The sequence below is a fragment of the Coptis chinensis genome, chromosome 1 (assembly GCF_015680905.1).
Source record: "Coptis chinensis isolate HL-2020 chromosome 1, ASM1568090v1, whole genome shotgun sequence".
In the NCBI taxonomy this organism is placed as follows: domain Eukaryota; kingdom Viridiplantae; phylum Streptophyta; class Magnoliopsida; order Ranunculales; family Ranunculaceae; genus Coptis; species Coptis chinensis.
Window position 1 is genome coordinate 20,834,432 of NC_141456.1, and position 23,476 is coordinate 20,857,907.

Below are 23,476 nucleotides of genomic sequence, written 5' to 3' on the forward strand. Positions count from 1 at the left end.
CAAATGTGAAACCAATTGTCAGATTCTTAGGGTTTATCACATAAACAAATGGATATTCTCCGAACCCAAGATTAGAATTTGAAGTTCTGCAATCACCTATGAACTGGAATCTGGTTTATGACGGTATGTGTTTCGGTTAAAATTGGGCTGTCAATAAAGCCGGTGGTAACTACCCATTTCAAAGAACCGGAAATCTGGAATCAACCTTCCTTATTTTATAGTCACGTGAGTTGGAAATGCGTTGCTATCACCTCACAGCCAATACGGGCCTCCTTGTGATTAGGACTAACATAACATGGTTTTGACCAACGAAGGTAGTAATGTTTGCAACGCTCTTTGAAATTGATTGGGATGCATCCTAAAGGATCCAACTATGGCTTATACGAACATACTCTTCCTAAACATAGCATTAGCAGGGAACGCACAAAAATGTATAAAGGAAACATCCATGGGGTCACAACAAATAGCGATCATTTCTGCAGTTCATTTGTACATATCATTTCAAATCAAGCTTAGGAACTAGGTATTAGATATTGTATAAATGACCTCTATTAATGGAAACATAACAAATGCAAACTACAACAGGTCCACAGAACAAACATAACATTGTAGATTAAAAAGATTATTCAACTGAAAGATTTTAACACACAAGGAAATCCTAGAAATAATTCACTCAAATTCAAGAAAGGAGTTTATCTGCCGCTTAGGTTTTCTGCTGACTACAACTACTATGATGAACAAAAAACAAACAAATTGAGATGATCAGCAGAGAATCTATCAGACATTTGTAAAACAAACAAATTGAGATGATCAGCAGAGAATCTATCAGACATTTGTTTGAATCAAGTAAGGCTGTTAGAACCTGCGAGCACCTGATCCCATATCCCGCAGCTCCCAGAGAGGCTTATCCTCCTTTGAGATATCACCTCTGATTGATTGCTGAATTGGTTTCATGACAAAGAAGTACTGCAAAGAGGTAAAAAACTACTCATAGAAGGAAAACAACAACAATAATACTATCTTACTGTTATTATTGTTATTATACTCCCTAGATTACCAACATGGAGATGGAAAGGAGTACCTGGACGGCCAAAATAAGAGGGATCAAGAACTTATTTTTTTCATTTGGGTTTGGACCCTCAATTAAGTTCTTATCAACCAAGATTGATTTGCTTCCATTCAAAACGACTTCTGTAATCATCTCCACCAAATGTGGTATCCATGCAGTACCATTTGGAAGAACCTGCAGTCCAGTCGTGACTGTCAATTACCGAAGTATAGTTCATGTTCACAAAAAATTAAAAAAAAAAGAAGATAGAGAAGAGAACAACAAACAAATTTAACGAATTATGAAACTTATAAAATGAATAAATAGAAGGTGAGAAGCTGATGAATACCTTCTCATCGTCTTCATTTGTCTGGCATCTCCCACTATTCTCAGCCAATGCAACTGGAATTTCAGAATCCTACAATAAAAAGAAAAACTAATTAAAGGTGCTGAAATGACAACAATTAGAATGTGAATGGTCAAGCGTTGATTTTAACTGAAAAGACATGATGAAAACTACCAATGAGGCATTGCCATGTTTAAATATGTATGACTGCTGTTTACCAATGCAGTATTCAGGAAGATACAGGATACGAATCAATCAAATTACAAATCTCCAAAATCAAAGTTTATTTTATTGATCAACTCAGTAATTGTTGAGTTATTTTTTTAAGAAAAATGACAAGTTATATTCTTACTTCAAATTGCTAATGATTGCTCGCCTCAAGATTATTCATTACTGAAGTTGTGCTTCTACCTTCTCATATTTATTGCTGTGTTGCATGGGTACGGGACGGAGTGTCTGGTTTGGACACGGGTATGACGATTTGGACACGGCGAGATCTGAGAATTAGGGTACTGTTTTGCTTGTGTCCGGGTGTCCGTGTCCGTGTCCGTACCCGTGTTCGCAGGACACGGGTACGCGATACAGAGGAAATTAGGGCATACCCATGCAACAGAGATTTATTGTCTTGAGCTCTCTATTTCTTCTAAATAATTTCCTCTTCTGGCTTCCCGTACCCTCTATTCCTTCAGTTCTCTCTTTGTTATCTATATTTACCTTCTACTCTTTACCCAGTAACAAAAGACCAAAATAAAAAAAAATGGAAAAAAGAAAATACAGAAGAGAACACCCGAAAAAAACTTAACGCTAAACCAAGTGGTCAGCCTACCCACAGGACAAACTACTTCCATATTCCTCTTCCGATTTCTCCCCCACCTCCTCTGAGCAACTAAGGTCGACATGGTCACCTTCACTGTTACTGATGTCGTCTTCGCTGCCACTTTCCTCTGTCGGCTCAACCACCCTGTTCTCTTCAATACATCTCTTCTCATCCTCCTCAATAAGTTTGAGAAGCTTTTTCTGCTCACGTTCACCTTAGCACCCCCAACACTCACCAAACTGGATCAGGGATTCCTTCTCTTCCATACTCGTTGGCTTCTTTACTGCCTTTGTAGTTTGTACCCTCCTCTATGGCGCTGCTCCCACCCTTGCTCGTACCAGCATCCTCCATCCTACCACCCCCTACATGTCCTTTTTTTTTAATAATTGAATTTTATTGATTGAAGAAGAAAGCTATTACATTCATTTCGTACATGTACTTATCAGCACAGAAAGTAGTGGTATGTCATGGTGACAGAGAGGATCACCAGTAGCATAAACAGGACAGGAACAAAGAACTACAGCACCTAGGGGAGTAATCCAACCTGAAAGGACCACGCACCACCAATTACACTGAACTATTTATGATCCCCTGCCAATTAAGCACCACGTCCCTGAACCTGTAAGCCTTCCTTTCTAGAGTCGCCGAAGACCAATACCATAAGAACACCTTGACTTCCACACAAGCTCTTTCAGCAGTAGTGGTCTTATTCCTGAAAACTCTATTGTTTCTTGAATTCCACAAGACCCAAATCACTGCATACAGTGTCATTCTCCATAGGTTAGCACCAAAGCCGGCTCCTCTCAGTTTGGGCCATGCCACTAACGACTCCTCCAAAGTATCAACCTGAGCTATTCGAGGAAATGCAGTGCATACCGGCTGCATAATAAGTATCCACAATTCCAGCGCAAAGGAACAAATGAAGAAAAGGTGAAAAATATTCTCGGGAAAGGTCTGACACATAGAGCATACAGGGGAGACATCCATTCCTCTATGAATCAGGGAGTTTGCTGTTAAAGTATGCCCATGCATTGCTACCCAAAAGAAGAACTTGACCTTAAGTGGAATGGGGACTTTCCATACCAACTTTGTGGGGAAACTTGTACTACCGTGAGCAGTGCCACCATTACTTCCTGCCAAGGTGTCATAGAAAGAACTCACAGAGAACACACCATTGTTAGTCAAGCGCCAACATCACGAGTCGTGTTGCTCTGTTAAGATAACGCTACCTAACATAGCAGTAAATTCAGCATATTGTTGCATTTCCCAGTCATTGCTAGCTCTCCTGAGATGAAGGTTCCAACAGATACCAGTCGAGTCAATATTGCCAAACTCACTAACCATGCCGTTCTTCACCCTTGAAGCCTGAAAAATCAAAGGAAACTTCTCACGTAACGGTCCATCACCAATCCATGGGTCTGACCAAAACTGGATGCTATTACCATTCCCCAAGACAAGAGATATGTTGTTTTGAAAGTCAGGGAGAGCTGCGAGGATTCCTTTCCAAAGACGTATACCATGTGAGCGGGTAACTTGGTTAGGCCATCCACCATGCATACTAACTCCATATTTTGCAACAATCACCTTTTTCCATAAAGGATCAAGTTCATTACCATATCTCCACAACCAACATCCCAAAAGTGATTTGTTCATTGTGACAAGATTGTGGTAACCAAGACCACCACTCTCCTTGGGTGAGCATACTGTCTTCCACTTCACCAAATGGTATTTCCTTTTAACTTTTGTAGAACCCCAAAGAAAATCTCTAACCCTTCTTTCAATTCTCTCAGCCACATTAACCGGGATTGTAAGCAAAGACATGTAGTAAACAGGCAAATTTGCTAAGACACTTTGCATAAGAATCAATCTCGCACCTTTCGAAATAAGTTTTCTCTGCCACCCAATCTTCGTTGAACGGTTTCTATCACGGGATCCCATATCTTCTTATTCTTATACGATGCACTGAGAGGTAATCCCAAGTATCGGCAAGGCAGAGTACCAATATCACATCCCATAATTCGAGCCAACTCTCCCATGTTTTCAACCTTACCCACTTCATACAAATTAGTCTTCATCATGTTAGCCTTCAAGCCTGACAACGTCTCAAAGATCAGAAGTACCGATTTGACGACCAAAAGTTGAGACACTGAGTCACTGTGTTGCATGGGTACGGGACGGAGTGTCTGGTTTGGACACGGGTACGACGATTTGGACACGGCGAGATCTGAGAATTAGGTACTGTTTTGCTTGTGTCCGGGTGTCCGTGTCCGTGTCCCGTGTCCACATGACACGGTGCGATCTGATAAGAGGAAATTAGGGCGTACCCATGCAACAGAGCTGAGTCATCTAGCAGAAACAAAGTATCGTCGGCAAACTGTAGAATGCCCACCTCCGGACTAGTGGGAACTGGTTTAAAGCCTTTCGTATATCCCAGGTCCAAAGCTTTTAAGGCTAAGCGACTAAGAGCCTCCATCACAATATTGAACAAGAACGGCGATATCGGGTCCCCTTGCCTCAATCCCCACTGGCTTCTAAAGTACCCTGTAGGCAAACCATCAATGAGCACAGAAAAAGATGCTGAAGAGATACACAATCTGATCCACTCTCAGAATTTAATACCAAAGCCCATCCTGTTCATCAAGTAGTCGAGGAAATCCCAATTGACACAATCTGATCCACCCCCTACATGTCCTGTCACTACCATCTTCTTTAAATCCTCCACATCCTTTCGCTTTATCCTCAAAGTCGCTATCCTCCGTAACAGCTTCCATAAATTTCTTACGTAATCTGTTATACTCATCATCCCTTTTTTTCTTCCGCTGATAAACCTTGAGTGTCTTCCCTTTTTCCTTGCTCTCCCCTTCCTTAGCTTCCTCCGGTAAATGTGCTTCTACTTAGAGTAGTTTCTTCATCCATTCCACTGCCGAGTCATTATTTCTACAATTCTATTCTTAGAAACAATTGAGTGTTCCTCTTTCTTTTTCAGTTATGTATTTACTTGGCATTTGTGGTAACCTATTTATTTTCTTAAGCAATACGTGACTAAAGCCTAATAATTTGAGAAAATAATCTCATAAACCCTTCTAATTCATTAGGTATCCTAGTGCTAACAAAGACAGTACGGCCTAGAAACTTTGATCACATGCTTTGAAAGAAGATGCAATAATTTGTATCAATATCTATGGAAAAGTGCATTTTAGAGTCATGGAAGTCATAGAGTACACCCATCAATATAGAAAGAACCAGTCAAGCGTAATGTTTAAAGTGTCCACAAGTACCTTGAGTTCATGTTTTTTAAAGCGAGCTCCCGAACGAACAACCTTCAAAAGAGTGTCTGATCTTCTAGACAAAAAGTCATCATAACTCAATCCATCTGGTGGAGAAACTTGTCCATGTGTAAGAACAACCAAACTCCTTCGCCATATTGCTTTACCAAAACTGTCAGTGATTGCTTTAATAACCTGCATATCCAAATTATCCACTCTATATGCATCCATCCGATCCACATACAGCAAAACATCAATAGTCTTGTTCAAAAGAAACCTGCGAGATTAACCACAATAATATAAACATCAAACAAAGAATAAATCCGCAAATTAACTACAAAAGGAAGTACCGCTAAACAGACCTCTTAATTATATCCAGTGCCTGATCATTGACATATCCCCCTTCTATCAGTCCAGGTGTGTCAATTACATTCAACGTAAACCCTGCCCTCGAGCGTGAAACCATCACTGGCCTCGGTCCTTCAGACTACAAACGACCTCAAATATCATATTTTTCCCATAATTAAGATAATGAAAACACAATATTGAATTTGGAGTTAACCCCTCAAAAAACATAGAACAATAAAATAGGCCCCAAACCTGAAATGAGCTGACAGCAACAACACGTTCACCAATAAGAGAATTCACAGTTGAAGATTTGCCAACACCACCTTTTCCCATTACTAGTATAGTCAATGAACTCACATTCTACACATTAAAAAACAAAAATACTGCCCCAATTAAAATATATGTACAACAAGAAAAAGAACCATGTATAGAAATTAACGAACAAAAACCTCTTGTTTTAACTTCCCTAGTATATTAACTAGTTTGGTTTGTGTTGCTTCAGGGAACTGTTGGATTCCAGCCCATTCGCGTATTAACGGGGATGCCATTGAATTTTCTCTATCCTCAAAATGTCAGAAAGTTGTAAACCCCTTTTAGAACCCTATCGATGAACACAATCTGGGTTGGGCCCCCATGGTACAGAAAAAGACCCATATTTGGGAGGTAAAAGAGGCCCATACAATCTCGGTTGTTTTTTTATCATCATTGTCATTGTCAGGGAATCACCCGTAAACTTCAATCACTGCCTAAGATCTTTGTTCTAATCTTTTCTTTTTACGAACAAATCTTTTTTCCACTCCTTTGTATGTATGCGGCTCGTTTTGCCTGAATGAGACGAGGAATCAAAATCACACTAGAAAGCAATCGCATATTGGCAGTGGATACACATGTCACCGCTTACGCCGTTGTTTAAGTCTATATTGAACTGTTCGGGTTTTTGGTAGGACATAACATGTTCATGTTGAGGTTAGGTACGTAGTACATGCATGACTCGAAGATACATTTTTTTTTTTTTTTTCCATATGGTAATTAACTACCTTATCAACAATGACACACGTCAAGATTAGGAAAAAAGTAGATTTGAATGTGGGGGATTATATCCAAACAAGGCAGATTACAACAGACAATACTCAAAAGTGAAATGCTACACTCCCTGTGCATTAGAATGTTCAGTTAGCAAACACAGTCGGCACCTACCCACATTTTGATTAGATAATTGAGAAACAAATTTGTCACTATTAACATACTGTTTAGAATAAGTGCTTGTTGTTGTGAAGTGAGGGGGGTTCTTTTCGCTTTTGCGTCTCTAAAAGTATAAACGTAACATTTAGCCAATCTATATGGAATTGTTTAAACTTTGCTTAATATGTTTAGAATATATGGAGTAGTCCATATGGGATGGGGTTAGACAAAACTCAGGGACGATATGATAAATTATAATTTTTAGGTGCTCTTTTGTTGACCAAATTATTTTCCTTAAGTATTTAAGCAGTTCATACATTAGTATTAGTACTATGTGAGTATGTGACAACTACAAAAAATGTTTTTAAAATTTGTCATGATAATTCAGTACTATATACTACTATGAGAGTATGAGCCTTGAGGCTATGTGTAACGTAACGGAGTACTTCAAATGCGGTGGCTTGACCTACTCATACATTTTGGAAGCATTCGATCAAATTTGTCCTCGTCTAAATGAAGACTTTAATGGCAATTGATAGTTGGGGAACTCAATTCTAATACATTTTTGTGTCATGCCTTCTGGAGTCTGTTTTCCGTGAAAACGAAATTGTAACTTCATTTGATGCACGTACTCTCCTCCGATCTTTTGTCTCCCTCTGCGAATTAGAAAAACAGTGTTTTTCGATTTTGTAAGAAAGCCAATTGACAAGTTGACATTATTCGTAGAGTGAGAAAGTATTTTTTTAGTTTTAACTTTAATTCAATAACAAATTAAAATAGTCAACTGGTACTTTCATTGTTACAGTCAATTCCACTAAACCATATAATAGTTTCGTTCTTAAAATCTCCACACCCCCCAACACTATCGAGTAGTGGATTTCTTTTTCTTTTTTTTTTTAAAAGTTGTGGATTTTAAATTTAACATTTTCCACAATATAAATACCTCCCTAACATCACCGAAATTACATAATTAATATAATCTCAAAATTTATAACTTAGTTAAACTTAATAATTCTAAACATTTTTACATGAATTCAATTCCTCATCGTCCATCATGTGGCTGAATCACTAATTAATATTTTCTTTTTTGTTCAACTCATCATATCTTTGCAACTCTTTACAAATACCTTATTTTTTTATAATTTGGAGGGGAAAGATTCAAAAACTTTCAAAAAAACTTGTGCGAAGTTAATACATACTTGTTCTTAAAATTAATATTTAATTAGTGTGAATCGAATTGCAAATGAACTGGTGTAACATTATTGTCTCGTCGAAAAGTTAAATAACACGGTTACAAAATTAATCTCTGTACCGGTTATAGAGGAACCGGACTCTAGTACCAATTCAAAATTAAATGGTACCGACTAAATGCTATCAAGCTTTTTTTGCAACCATACGAATTTGAACATGTGTTTATAATGTCTCTTGAAATTAAGAACTCGTGATCTTTAATGCAAATCATGTATTGAAATTCTTCTTATTTCACACAAATATATAGATGACAAGTGTGATTCTAACTATCTTTACCAAACAAAAAAAAAACAAAAAAACAAGTGACTCCTTATAATTAATGAAAACATTCAGTCTATGGTTGGAGTGTAATGATTGAAAGGATGAGAAAAGCTTCAGAAACACATACACTGATGCAGCCACTAATGTTCACTAATGTGGCTAAACAAAATAAAAATATTTCTTCACAATATTATTTATTTCCTTGCCTATATATGCTTGATATATCACCACATGTCTGATATCTAGAACATGATTTAAAACTTAAAAAACCACCACCACCACAAAAAAACAATTATCATCAAAGATATATAGACCCACTCGTCTCAATTAATTACGATCCCCAGTCTCATTTAGATGCTTGTAAGACTCCCATTCTGTGTCATCTCCTGGACCAGTCGACCATAAAGACTTTTTCGACTCACAAATAAAACATGCACAAGAAACAATATTATTAGCAAAAGAAGACAGGAGCTAGAAGAGAAGTTATGTATGTGATATGAGCTGATAGGTGTTGTCTCTATCATATCTAAGAAGGTTTGAACCGAATTCCCCTTGGATCCCTTTTTACTCCATTATTTGGCGCTGTGCATCTTTCGTTTGTTCACATTATTATAAAAACCAGCCCACCAAGAACAAGAAGTAGCTTGAGAGATCCCAAGATGGAGAAGAATAGTGAGAAAGTTCATGATGTGGAGCAAGCAGTAGAGAAGCCAAAGCATAATCATAGAGGTGTTAAAGTCATGCCCTTCATCATAGGTAAACTATGTAGCTAAGCTACACATACGTAAGTTGCTTTTCTGCTTTGCCTAATTTTCGTACAATTTTAATACTAGTGTAAGTGACACTTGAGAAATGATGCAGGGAATGAGACATTCGAGAAACTTGGAACAATTGGTACTTCATCAAACTTGGTGGTGTATCTCACTACTGTGTTCAACATGAAGAGTGTAACAGCCACAACACTTCTAAATGTCTTCCAAGGAACCACCAATTTCGCACCTCTTCTAGGTGCTTTTCTCTCTGATACTTACTTTGGCCGATACAAAACTCTGGGTTTTGCTTCCATCTCCTCTCTCACGGTACTCACTCCCTTATCCATCAATTTCATTCATCTTTATATGCGTTTTACATTCTTTGTGTTTGTCTTAATAATATTCGGCAAATCAAAATGGTATATAAATAATAACAACAAATCTTGCGGGCGGATTTATATTTTTTAAGCAGAAAAGCAACTATAAATCCATGACTATTTTTTGACTAGATTCACAAGTAAATTAGCACACTGTCGATTTTGGTAAAAATTTGACCATATTTTTTTTTCCAACGCACGGATCTTTTTCTTAAGGTAAGTTTGGGGTCTAAAGGTGGAGAGCTTATTCCACAGACAGTGACCAGACTACGAGACTACGACCACTATTAAGTATTAAGCTAGACTTATAAGTGGAATTGAATCATGCCAAAATAAGTTTTAACTTTTTGAGTCAGTGAGTGGGTAGATACGGACATATATACCATGTGGAGTTGTGGACCAGAGCTTTTTCTTATAAAAACCTTGTTATTCAGATAATACACAGCAGATCAGTATGGATCAGTTGATCTGAGAGTCTGGCACAGTTTCAGATTGAGATTTCTAACTTTCCAACTTTCAAGTATGGTCCTTCTTTGGAATACCACATGCATCACAGGAAGTCAATTTTGTTAGGAACTTATGTCTTATGCGTAGTACCGTTTATCTTTTGCTTTCGTTTTTTGGCTCCAGTGGTTTGTAAACTTAGCCATACCCGTTCATGAGGTTTTGGAAGGATTCAAAACTTGATGGTCCTGCTTTGAAAGTTAAAAGTTGAAACACACCTACCAGGCCACCACATAAGGTGAAAAAACGTTCTTTATGAGGCAAAATCTGTTTTAAAGCAGGACAGTTGAAAAACTTTCAAGTTTCATCAACTGAAAAATGAAGGTACAATAATAATGAATTCACTGTCGTAGAGGGGGAACGGCCAATTCACTGCTTATTTTTTACAACTATATTCACCAGCACTCCAGCAGTTAGTTATTCACAATATTGTTTCAGAGTTCAGACTATTGCTGTATAGTGAGAATGCCACGTGATATTAGAATTACAGATGAGTTAAAAATGGCTTACAGATCGATCAGAAACATAGATGCCAAATTTATGCAGTTTTTGCATGCATATTGTACACTATTAGTCATTTCGGGAACAAACTATAAGTGTCAGTCTTTCAAAAATTTGAGAAATGCAAACTTCCTTAGTGGAATGCAGAGGAAACACGTAACACAAAGCACCATGATTCACTCATTCACATAGCAGCAAGCCGAGTGAACTTACAGAGTGCAATTTACCTATCTCCTGCAGGGAATGTTAGTACTAGCACTTACAGCTGCATTCTCCAAACTGCATCCTCCACACTGTGGATCCAAAGACACTGGAAACTGCATAGAAGCTACACCATGGCAATTGGCATTCCTACTTAGTGGATTCGGGTTCTTAATAGTCGGTGCTGGTGGTATTAGGCCATGTAACTTGGCCTTCGGAGCTGATCAATTTAATCCTGAGACAGAATCTGGGAAAAGAGGAATCAACAGTTTCTTTAACTGGTATTATTTCACATTCACGTTTGCAATGATGGTGTCCGTGACGCTTATTGTCTATGTGCAGTCTAGCATCAACTGGGCTATTGGATTAGCTATTCCCACAATGCTAATGGTCTTGTCTTGTGCACTATACTTCATGGGTTCAAGAATGTATGTGAAGGTGAAACCAGAAGGTAGCCCGTTGATAGGCATCGTACAAGTTTTTGTGGTAGCGTCAAAGAAAAGACTATTAAAACCATCTGAAAGTCCACAACAGTCCCTCTTTAATTTTCTCCCAGCCAATTCTATCAACTCCAAGCTAGCTTACACTGATCAATTCAGGTAGCGCACGCACACCATATATATCTATTGTTTTCTTTAATTATAGTGTAATGTACGAATGACAATTAAGACACAGTGAATCCAAGTTTATGACTCTGACCGTATGATGACCCATCAGGTTCTTAGATAAGGCCGCAATCCTTACTCCAGAAGATGCTATTAATCCAGATGGTTCACCTGTTGATCCATGGAGACTTTGTGGGATGCAACAAGTGGAAGAGGCGAAATGCATAATGAGAGTGCTTCCTATATGGGTCTCTGGTATAATATTCTATGCAGGAATAGTCCAACAAAGTACATATGGAACTTTTCAAGCTCTTCAATCAGATAGGCGTCTAGGCGGCAAGGGGAGTTTCGAGGTCCCTGCAGCATCTTACGTAGTATTTACTATGCTTGCTCTGACCATTTGGATACCAGTCTATGACCGCATTATCGTTCCCTATCTCCGCAGAGCCACAGGCAAAGAAGGTGGTATCACACTTCTTCAACGAATTGGTATTGGTTTTGTCTTGGCAATAATCACCATGCTAGTTTCTGCTTTTGTCGAAGTGCGTAGGAGGAACTATGCTCTTACAAGACCAACACTCGGTACTGCAAAAAATGGGGGTGCCATTTCATCAATGCCAGCATTTTGGCTTGCCATTCAACTCTCTCTAGCTGGTCTTTCTGAGGCATTTGGTGTTATTGGACAGGTTGAGTTTTATTACAAGCAGTTCCCTGAGAACATGAGAAGTATAGCTGGATCATTCTTCTTTTGTAGCATGGCAGGAGCAAATTATCTGAGTGGATTTTTGGTGACAATAGTTCATCGTACTACTGCCCACTCACCGACTGGAAACTGGCTACCAGAGGATCTTAACAAAGGGAGGCTGGAGTTCTTTTATCACATGTTCGCGGGGTTGGGAATACTCAATTTCGGATACTTCCTAATTTGTGCTAGGTGGTATAGATACAAGGGTTGTGGTGGTGTTGTCACCATTGAAATGGCCAAGGATTCAAATCAAAATGGCAAGCATATTGTGTGAATCCAAGTTATTTCCGAACTACCCATACATTGGAAGAGTGATTGAGGCTGTTACACATGGAAAAAAAAAAATACGTCAGTACTCAAATGTATTGAAATTGTTCAAGGTAGCTAGGCTTAAGCTAGGCAATATTTCAGGCCGGGGTCTGGACTTGGTAATATATTGATTTGTTTTTTTTTTTTTGTTTGGTCGCAATCACATCCTTATCATAAAAAATCTGAGAAAGAGGAGAAAAAATTCGCTACTAGGCGCTGAGGAGCGAAAAGCCTCCTAAGCACCCATCCACCACACATCCACTTTCTTTTTAAATAATAATTAACTCTAGTTAATTAAAATCTAACCAAATATTTATTTTATTCTCTCCAAATCATTCCATTTTTTCTCCACAAATTTTTTCTTTCTTTAATTTGTATTTCCATAAAATAAAATAAATTATTAAACAAAATTTTAATTGTACGTGTTGCAGATTTTTCAAGGGATTCTCCTTCAGTAAATTACAACATGAATTTCTCAATTTTATTTTGTATTGGCTATTATCATCAGTATTTTGGGTTTGTACTACAGTTGCAATTTGTAATTGCATGTACGTTTCTTTCAAAAGTATGATAAAATTTAAGAGTTTTTTCTTAAATGTTAGTGTAGTCTTCAATTTATTAGATAAGGTTTTTTTATTTTATTCTTTTTTGTTTAATCACCAAACTGATAGAGTTAGGCTAAGTCCAATGGTATGCAATCCCACCAAATATGGTGAAAATCGTGATTCAATAGTGCCTCAAAACACCAACCCATTAACACTATCGCTATTAATTTACCTATATATAGCGCGAGTTTTAGTGGAATGGTGTATGGTCTACACGCCACTTTGAAAGGCAGGTAGATTATATTTTGCTGGCACGACACTACAAATGGCAGATAGAAAGTGTTTACACGCCACTAGGAGTGGTGTTTGGTAATACTTGTTTGATTTGGGCTACACCCCATTGGGAGAGGCGGCTAGAAATTCGAATATTTTCTTCACACATTTGGCACTACAGATGGTTTAGAAACCGTGCAACTTACACCATCCCACTAACACTATCCATGTGCTACTGTGCTATAGTAGGATAGCACAAAAACGTTGGAAAACCAAAATTACTTCATGTTATTAGATGCTGACATGGAGTCCCAGCTGGCGTAAAGAGAAAGGAGAAATCATCTTCTCCATCGGGAAAACAAATCCCGGGTTTTTCGTCGATTTTATTACGTAGACGCATTGCAACTTTGAAGAAATTAAAAAACTGTATTGTTCAAGCCCTTTCAGCTAGGGTGCCAGGGTCGGTTTTGAATCGGGTTTTAGCGGTTTTGGTTTGGGTTTTATTATTTGCGGTTTTATTGGTTTTAGTATGAGAATTATAGAACACAACCCAAAACCATAAAGGTTTTTATCGGTTTCGGTTATAATTTGGGTCTTTATTATTTATTATAATTATTAAACAATTTCAATCATTTAAATACTAAAACTTGCATTGTTTTTTTTTTTGTTTTTTTATTTTCCTACACGATAATATTTTATATATAATTAGTGATATATCAACAATCATATTTACATCAATTTATGAATATGTATCAATCATACACGTTAAAACATTTACTATTCATGTGATAATTTAAACCTTTGATATAGAAATTAAAATAATTAAATATCTAACCTTATATTTTTGATTTTTTTTTTACGTACATACACATATATTTGTTTCTTTGCATTAACTCGATCGTGTACACGTGCAATCACATATATTTGTTACATTGATATATTTTACGTATATACACATATATTTGTACACGTGTATTAACTCGCATTTTAAATCGAACATGCGAGTACATACATCTTACAATTACATCTCATCACTAATTTTTAACATGAACACTATATATTGGTTTATAATAAGTACGTGTACCACAATATATCAAGCATGTGTATCCTATTTAAATATACACGTGCATAAGTTAATAAATATAAAACGTATTAGTTAATTCATAATATACACGTTGACATTATTATTAACAATCTATGATACACTTGTTTAACGTATAATTATAAAATATACATTTAACAACACACATTCACTATTATGCTATATATATTTAATAGACTTTTACACGTAAAAAATATATTTTATATTATGATGTATGAGTTTGATTATCTTAAATGTAATATAATATTAAATTTTATATATCGAAATCATAATAATCGGTTTCGGTTTCGGTTCGAATACCCACGGGTTTTTTACTATTCAGTTCAACGGTTTCGGTTTTTTATCGGTTCGGTTTTTAATGACCCATTTTAAATGGGTCTAACTTTTTAAGACCCATAACCGGAATATTTGGTTTTGGTTTAGGGTAATCGGGTACCCATTGGCACCCCTATTTTCAGCCATTTAAAAATTATCGTTTATCACACAGTACACTAACAAAAAACCTAGCTAAAATGAACAAATTTTTAACAAATGAAAAAGATAAATTCTTGTTCAAGCTTTTTAAGCACAAGTAAAACATGAGGAAACTTGGTTCAAATGGGTATCGTTTCAAGTATTTTAATTCTTCTTTAGTCATCATGTTCTTGCCGGGGAATTGAAATTAGGAAAGGATTTTAGCTATATATTATAAGTAAAACAAAAAGGTATTTAGATTTTGGTCCTATTTATAGTAGTGATATTAGGTTTTGGTCCATTTATAATTGAAAATTATACTTTAGTTCAACTTCTGTTAGTCAAACTCGTTGACTAATATAAGTTGGGCTAAAGTCTAATTTCCAACTATAAATTGACCAAAGCCTAATATTGCTATTATAAATAAGACCAAAACTTAAATATCTCTTCAATCAATCAAATGTTTTGCATTCATTCTAATCTCTAAAGCAAGGACGCATCTATGAAAGTGTTGTGTCCGCGTCGGACACGAGTCGAACGCAGACACAAGAACAGATGCGGCCCGGACACGGTCAATGCAATTGGACACAGGTCAGGACGCATGTAGGATGCGGTCAACCAAAGTCAGGATGCGGTCAAAATCACAAAAGAAAGCAAAAAAGTCTACTTGTCTACCAATCAATTTCAATACAAAACAAAAACCAAATCCCATTAAAAAAGAAAAGAAAGAATATTTGCATTTTGAGGCCAAGGCTCAAAAATAAATGGATAAATCAAGTGTTTTCCGTTGAAGAAATTTCAAACCCATTTTGGAAACTAATTGAAGAAGAAGGAGAAGAAGATCTGAAAATGAATAGAAGTTCATCTGAATAGGCTTTTCAAAGATTCTTACAAGAAGTTGACCCGTTACCTGAATCGTCAGATTCAAATAATGGATTGCCCATTGTTGATAAACAAATACAAAACCAATCTTTACCTGTTTCTGTTCTTGTTCTTATTGAACGTTTTATTTATTTATTTATACGAAGTTGTTCTTAAACGTTACTAATATGGGTCTGGCCTTGTATATTACCACTTGGGCCTATTATTTTAGTTAGTTGGGTTGTTATAACTTAGCCCATTCTATTTATTAAACTGGCCAATCATAAGTTGTGTTGAAGCCCTTTTTTCACTGAAAATACCCATGAATTAGTTTATAATGTTCCATTATTTTAAAAAAAAAATAGTATTATATATATTATTTAATTCCCGTGTCTAGGTCGCGTCCGCGTCCTATATTTTTGAGATATAGTTGAGTCACCGTGTCTGCGTCCGCGTCAGTGTCCATACAACATAGATTATAATGCAAGCTCACACGCAGATGATTTCAATCAAGTGTTTTGCATTCATTCAATCAATCAAATGTTTTGCATTCATTCTATTGCAAGCTCACACGTAGATGCATTCAATCAAGTGTTTTGCATTCATTCTAATGCAAGCTCGCTTGTAGATGTGTTGATTCAATCAATCAAGTATTTTGCGGCATATATTCAATCAATCAAGTATTTTGCATTCATTGTAATGCAAGCTCACACGTAGATGCAATCAATCAAGTGTTTTGCATTCATTCAATCAATCAAGTGTTTGCATTCATTCTAATGCAAGCTCACACGTAGATGCATTCAATCAAGTGTACATTTTGCATTCATTCTAATGCAAGCTTTCTTGTAAATGCGTTCATTCAGTCAATCAAGTGGACTGCATTCATTCAATCAATCAAGTGTTTTGCATTTATTCTAATACAGGCTCACATGTAGATGCATTCAATCAAGTGTTCTGCATTCATTTTAATGCAAGCTCGCTTGTAGATGTGTTCATTCAATCAATCAAGTGTTTTGCATTCATTCAATTAATCAAGTGTTTTGCATTTATTTTAATGCAAACTCACACGTAGATGCATTGAATCAACGGTTTTGCATTCATTCTAATTCAAGCTCAGTTGTAGATGTGTTCATTCAATCAATCAAGTGTTCTGCTTTCATTCTAATGCGAGCTCACACATAGATGCATTCATTCAATCAAAGGGTATTTAGGTTTTGGTCCTATTTATTCAGAAGTATTAGGCTTTGATCCATTTATAGTTGGAAATTAGACTTTAGTCCAACTTCTGTTAGTCAACAAACAGTCAATGAGTTTGACTATTAGAAGTTGGATTAAAGTCTAATTTCCAACTATAAATAGACCAAAACCTAATTTCGCTACTATAAATAGGACCAAAACCTAAATACCCCTAAAACAAAGATAAGCATGAACTGAAAAAAGTAGCTACAAGATAAAAATTGACTTTAAGAAATTGGTTATAATCACTCTTTCTGAAAAACATTTATGTACACTTGTACGTCTTTATCCCAACTGTTGTTAGCAATTCGGGAGAGGGCAAAAATACGGTAGGGGAATAATCCACAATACATTAATTATGCCGTGTTTAATTACAAGAATTATTTGGTGACTCAAAAAAACGGTATGGTCAAATATTTTGTCAAAAATTCACAATACGGTAATTAATTAATGCAGTGTTTAATTAATAATTAATAAACATTTTAAACGTTTGGTTGCAAAAATTCGTGAAATTTTGTTAATAAATATTAAGAATAGTTGTCATTCTCTACAATATAACAAACATATCCAAATAGTTTAGCTACGAAACATTGAAACCAATTGAACGGTCCACATAGGTACATTTATTTACTTACTCTTGGATTCCATGAAATTACAGTTCAAACTTCAAAATATACACACCGTGGCATGACAATTTAAATATTGCCGAAAAAGTATGAGAGCAAAGCTTTTGGATTAATTTATTACTAAGGAAGTAAGAGTGAGGAACATAAAGTAAGAGTGGAGACATAAAGTACATAAAAAATAACAAAACAAAATATAATTTTCATTATTTTTTTTCTTTTTTTTAATAACTAAAGAATTTTTTAATCGAATTTTTGAAAAATTCGTCAAGACAAAAAATTGCGAATTATTCTAAATCTTTCAAACATTCGGAAGTATTAAATGTATGACCCTTCAAAAATTCTATTTACAAATTATTTAGGAATAATTTGACAAATTGCTAACAAGGATCCCAACTAGCATGAGGGCATGTAGTGGTGTACTACGCACACTTATGTTATTATTTTTTGTAGAGAGAAATGGGGTTATGAAATTTTAACAATGGTAATGAGTAATGCGTTGATTTTTTTTTTTTTTTGCTATGTTGTTGAATATATAAAGTATCATATTGGTTTGTTTTGATATGAAAAGAGGCCGGACAAAATTAAATAATGTTGGAGATTGGAACAAAAAAAGTGAAAATAAATGTGGTATATCTCTACTACTAGTATATCTATAATGATCGTGGCCTCTTAAATTCATCCGGGATTTTTTCTGACGCATAATACCCTTGATGAATAATAAAATTAGATGCCTAGCTATTTATTAATGAGGACTATTTTGTCTTTTTATGTGTTTATAAATTTTCAGTACCGATATTGTCCTTAAATAAAACAATTGCTTAACACCTTTAAATAGGGCCAATCAGTCTTTTCACGTGGGAGTATATTAGAAAACCAAATCCACGCCATTCTCATTTGTACGCATTACTATTAATGCCATTTAATTAGTAATAATTGCGTTATTTAATAAAACGTTAAGAAATGGAAAAGTCTAATTAAATAGGAACCGATTCTTTTCCATTCTCTCCCACATCATGTAATCAGTTGCCCTTCTTTTTAATTGCGTTATTGTTAAGCAACTGTTGAGGAGCAGTGAAGGTGAACCAAAAGAATTGGGGTTTTTTTTTATTTGATTGTGCAGTTGGAGAATTTACCATCGATTGTTGCGGGAGTGTAGATGGTAAGTGTTGTGTTATTAGTTTTTATTTATTTTGGTGCAATTTGTGACTGTGTTGTGTTGTGAATTGTTTATGTATAGAGCGAATCCCGCCAATTGAGGAAGTGATTCAATCGGGGTGGTTCCGCGTTTTGTGGAGTTTCTCAGGAGGGAGGACTTTACACAACTTCAGGTTTGTTAAATGCTGTTTTTACAGTGTTTGAGTAGTGAGTAGTATTTGTGTTGATTATAATGTTGTTTTGGTTTTTTTTGGGTTTGAGCAGTTTGAGGCAGCTTGGGCACTTACCAATATTGCTTCTGGAACGTCTGAGAACACCAGGGTTGTAATTGATCATGGGGCTGTTCCTATCTTTGTGCAACTTCTTGGAAATAAGTTACCTTTTTTTTAAGTTTGTGAATATTTGGTTAAAAAGAAATTAGTTTTTGAATTGATTTAGTAATTAGCTAAAAATGTAGTGAGAGTATTCTGAACTAAGTAATTTTACATTTACCGCAGAGTTGGGCAAGAGAAATAGTGTGCATGTTGTTATGTCTTTATAGAGAGTTAAACTTTCACTGGTTCAAGATGCAATGTACAAATCTTTAATATGGACCTTCTAGAATTGGCAACATAGATATTTGGAAAGTGATGCTTGAAATACCTTTTTACAGTTGAAGTCATAAAATATAATTTGTTTCCAACGTCAATGTATTTGCAATGTTGAATTTGATTGAGTATCTCTTCTTTTTCTTTTTCCCCTTAATCATTATTTCAGGGATATACCCATGGATTATGAAGACAATAATTTTCACAGTCAAACTTTCCAATTAGCTGGTGAAGAGAACATCAAGTTTTCTACAGGTTTGCACTCATATTCACTTCCCAAATTTGATTTGGATGACAGCCTTCAAACCCGCTTGAGATTTGATAGCTTAGTAGACTCAGAGGCTTTACTCGGCATTCACGGCCAAGAAGAGAACCACTGGATTGAAGATTTCTCGCGTGAAAGTAGTGGGTTAGAGTTCAGCTCCAGTGCAGTTGAATCTTGCTCCATTTTAAGGCATGACAGTGTCTGGTCAGAGGCAACTTCCTCAGAATCTGTTGATTTGATCTTAAAATCGGTTGGGCAGGATGATATGAAAATAATGGAGCGACCTATTATTGAAGAGTCAGATATCTGTGATGGGTTGGATTGCTTAACCAATCAAATGAAACACAACATGGATTGAGAGGCATCCAAGATAGAAAATGTCACATGTGTGGACTCTACATCACCACTTGAGTCTTTAGATAGATTCTCAGGATTAGATATGGGTGCCATGGATCAGGTACCTTCCATTGACTCTAACACTCTAGAAGGTGAGGGTGAAAGGTCTGTTGATGGAGGTTCAAGAGCCTTAAGTGTGATTGAAGAGGAGTGTAGGGAAAGTTTAGTTAGCAATGAAAACCTTGCCATAGCAAAACTGAAGGAAAACACGAATTTGTTTGATAAATCTCAAGGAAATATGTCAGCGGTGACTTCTCAGTGTATGGATGTTAATACCTCCACTGCTCTTGTGTAGAATTTTGTAAATGCTGGAGTTGGGAACTGTCATCAAGTCCTGCAGAGGGCCGGAGATTTGGGAAAAGGCAATGATTCAATAGTGGGAGATCACCATGTTCTCAGTAGATTGGTTGACGGTCAAACTTCTAAAGGACATGTGGATCATGATCACGACAAAAATATGGGTAACCCATCCAGTTGGGTGGAGAAGGTTGAGTCTATGCCGCAGGTTCCAGAATTGAGTAGTGATTCTAATTTCACCCAGAATACGGTTGACAGTGGTAAAGATGAACATATTGCTTCTTCCAAAGAAATTGACATGGTTGATAATTATATCGGAAATCCACAAGAGGCATTGTTGTTGGTGGTGGGGGGAGTAGATACTGCTGAAATCAGTGCCAGTGCTTCTGGAAATCTTTCCATGCAGGGGATGCCTATTTGTGTTCAGACAGCACAAGGGTGTAGTAACTCTGAATCGCTTTTGTAACAGGATGGTTTGCCAGAAAATGTTGGTCAGCAAATAGGCGCTCTAATTTCTTTAAGTAATGCTGAAAGTTTATCAGTGGAAGAACAGGCAGTGTCTCAAGGTCAAGGCAACGAAAGTAGTGATGTTCATTTAGAATATTCAGCCAGCTTAGCGAAGGAGGTGAGTTTTTCATATTATTGGCTTTGAAGAAGTTGTTTTGCATTGCTGCCCTCCTCATTCATTCTCTTCTTCTATCTTTTTAATTTTATTATTATTTTTTGGAGAAGATTGGGGGAGACAACTAGAAGGCTAAGAGCCTGAGAAGGCTGCATTTTACAAATTTATACGGAACTCCATTGTTTCTTACATTAAAGGCTTGAATTCTGTGTTTGGTGATATTAATTGTAATGAATCTACTATTCTACTGCTAATATATACTAATAAAAACATCTACCAGTAAAAAAATAAAGAAGATATGTCTGTATGTGATGATATTGATCGATAACTTCCCAAAAAGTTTGATCTAATTGTGTGCTCTGCTTTGCATTTATAGGAGATCTACATGAATCATTGATAATCTTTATACCTTTTTGATGTTGATGTCAAAACTTTCCATCTAAATCTACTTCACCTGACGCAAGTTTTTAATTGGTAACCTCACCTGAGGCAAGTGAGCCTATTTAACAATGAAAGTATATGTGTTGTTTCTTCATAAAACATTGTTATAATACCGAGTGCTGTGCCAAGTATCTCCCTAGGTTTATGTCTATATCTGTTAGTCTCAAAGAATTATAATTTTTTCTTTCCAGCTTGCAGAAAAGGATTTGAAAGAAAATCAATGCCGTCAGACCTTCTTGAGAGAAGCTTATCTGGACTCTGGATATTGAATTATTGCACGGTAATCAACAACTTGATGCTAATTGCAATTATGTCAGTGAAATGCCGTCAGAGTTGATGACTTAATTTTTGTTCATATATTCTTCTATCATCAAGGCAAGCTCCAATTGGTAATGAACTTACTGCCTATGCCTATTGCATTCACATGTTGAATTGAAGCATCAGTTTTCCTATGTCTAAGTACATACTTGCGCGTGCATACACACACTCACACTCACACACACTGTTCTTTACGACTTAACTGTCAATGTTCCCTTTATAGTCACTTGAGGACTATTAATATTTGTTAGTGAAAAATGAGGTAAATACATTTGTTAAGAAAGATCACCACATACATAGGAGGCTTTCCATAAGATCTAGCTCAGCAGCTCAGGATAGGAATAATCACATGGTTAAACAAGATAGTGGCATATATAATAATCACGGAGGCTAGGGGGTTCTTTCATAGATAACTGTCAACGCTCCACCACCTTTGTTAATCAGAAGCTGCACTTAATTTTAGTTGAAAAAAGACATCTTATACACTTGGCTTTCCTACCAATTTTTGTTTCTAATTGTGCTGGAACTTCATTAGTGTTTTGCTGCTGTCAACTATCTCATTTTAACCGTGCTACCCAGTTGCATTTAAACGAGATTTGTTCAGTTGTATAGAAACTTGTATTATTGTCAATTTAGTTGAGAGGTTCTCCGTGGCTGAAATTAAATCTGAAGAGAGCTTAGTGAAGGTGCTTACGAGAGATAATTTAAGAAAACTTTCAAGCAGATGCCATACCTTCAATGAGAAGTCGTAATGAAGTATTAGCGCAAATGGTAAGCCCATCCTATTGTCAAAATGAAAAATGTTGCATCGTCATAAATGCCAATTTAGAGATGGAATTATGACTTTGATGGTGGACTTGTATTTTGCTCATTGTTTTATCCATTCTGGTAGTGGACTTGTAATTTTGCTCATTGTTTTCTCCATTTTCAGATTAGGAAAATTGTCCTTTTGTGGAAGCGGAGGCGCAGCTAGCCATTGTCAATGGGAAGAGACTGCAATTGTGTACAAAACATCCAAGCTAAGTAGCAGAACGTTTCTCTTTACCCATCCAATAGTTTTTCTGAATAAACCAATGTTTTCTCTATTTGGTACACTGAAACAAGACAGGGAAATAATGCAAGGAGTTTTTCCCTGACATAGTTATAGCTATGCTTTTGTTTATCAAAACTTGTGTGTTTTTGTTTGATAATATTAGGTTTCTGTTTTCAGTATTTTGTTCTACGTGGTACTTTCTAAGTTTCTAGGCCTCTACTATTGTAAGTTTTTAGGGTGGACTTGGTCCTATTAAACTTGACAAGTTATATGGAGAACAGATCTTTCATTCATTTCTTTATAAATACAGAAAGAGCATATAAAAAACTCCTAAATAAAAAATAAAAAAAATTCAGAATCCCAATCCAATCAAAAGAGCAAATGCGATCTGTACATTCTTTTGACCAAGAAATGAAAAAAAGAAGAAAACTATACAACATTAAGAGCTCAAGCTTCCGCAGTCCCAGAAAATTAGATGTCCTCCTTGAACTTCATACAATTTTGGGAATCTTGGAAGAGCATGTGTCCGAAGTGTTGGGGAAAATTCTTTTCCTCTATTTATGTAGATATTATTGGAATTTGAAATGATGTAGTCCTTTGCAAAGCGTATTATGTTCTTATATTTATGTGTTTTAATTTTGTTGGGTAATTTTCGGTACATACTTGGTTCTTTGAATTACATTATATATACATATGCATTCTTTTAAGAAATGCCAATTATGAATTTCTAACTTGAGCTTCAATGTTCTGTAA

At 36.1% G+C, this 23,476-nt stretch overlaps 3 protein-coding genes across 3 annotated transcripts; 2 read left to right on the forward strand and 1 right to left on the reverse strand.

The window, feature by feature from the left end:
• Nucleotides 1-592: 592 nt before the first annotated feature.
• Nucleotides 593-6,603, reverse strand: LOC147522813 (translocase of chloroplast 34-like). Its single transcript, XM_086595070.1, has 7 exons — nt 6,275-6,603; nt 6,078-6,185; nt 5,840-5,964; nt 5,490-5,754; nt 1,398-1,466; nt 1,082-1,243; nt 593-966 (listed from the first exon to the last, which is right to left on the reverse strand). The coding sequence occupies exons 1-7, from the start codon at nt 6,371-6,373 to the stop codon at nt 856-858; spliced, it is 939 nt and encodes a 312-aa protein (XP_086451196.1). The 5' UTR covers nt 6,374-6,603; the 3' UTR covers nt 593-855.
• A 2,249-nt stretch (nt 6,604-8,852) lies between these two features.
• LOC147522814 (protein NRT1/ PTR FAMILY 2.11-like) lies at nt 8,853-12,658 on the forward strand. The gene is made up of 4 exons (XM_086595079.1): nt 8,853-9,275; nt 9,381-9,598; nt 10,894-11,453; nt 11,572-12,658. The coding sequence occupies exons 1-4, from the start codon at nt 9,179-9,181 to the stop codon at nt 12,476-12,478; spliced, it is 1,782 nt and encodes a 593-aa protein (XP_086451205.1). The 5' UTR covers nt 8,853-9,178; the 3' UTR covers nt 12,479-12,658.
• A 6,028-nt stretch (nt 12,659-18,686) lies between these two features.
• LOC147522815 (protein SWOLLEN 1-like) lies at nt 18,687-22,902 on the forward strand. Its single transcript, XM_086595086.1, has 6 exons — nt 18,687-18,768; nt 18,847-18,937; nt 19,029-19,085; nt 19,521-20,934; nt 21,564-21,652; nt 22,622-22,902. Exon 4 carries the CDS (start codon nt 19,531-19,533, stop codon nt 19,972-19,974), a length of 444 nt encoding a protein of 147 aa, XP_086451212.1. The 5' UTR covers nt 18,687-18,768; nt 18,847-18,937; nt 19,029-19,085; nt 19,521-19,530; the 3' UTR covers nt 19,975-20,934; nt 21,564-21,652; nt 22,622-22,902.
• Nucleotides 22,903-23,476: the final 574 nt, after the last annotated feature.

Bases quoted from the DNA above. Each gene is read 5' to 3' on its own strand.
- LOC147522815 (XM_086595086.1), top strand. From the start codon at position 19,531: ATGGATTATGAAGACAATAATTTTCACAGTCAAACTTTCCAATTAGCT.
- LOC147522813 (XM_086595070.1), bottom strand. From the start codon at position 6,373: ATGGCATCCCCGTTAATACGCGAATGGGCTGGAATCCAACAGTTCCCT. The intron at 6,186-6,274 runs GTTTTTGTTCGT...TTTAATGTGTAG, and splicing joins TAGGGAAGTTAAAACAAGAG to AATGTGAGTTCATTGACTAT. The intron at 5,965-6,077 runs GTTTGGGGCCTA...GGTCGTTTGTAG, and splicing joins TTGCTGTCAGCTCATTTCAG to TCTGAAGGACCGAGGCCAGT.
- LOC147522814 (XM_086595079.1), top strand. From the start codon at position 9,179: ATGGAGAAGAATAGTGAGAAAGTTCATGATGTGGAGCAAGCAGTAGAG. The intron at 9,276-9,380 runs GTAAACTATGTA...GAAATGATGCAG, and splicing joins AGTCATGCCCTTCATCATAG to GGAATGAGACATTCGAGAAA. The intron at 9,599-10,893 runs GTACTCACTCCC...TATCTCCTGCAG, and splicing joins CTTCCATCTCCTCTCTCACG to GGAATGTTAGTACTAGCACT.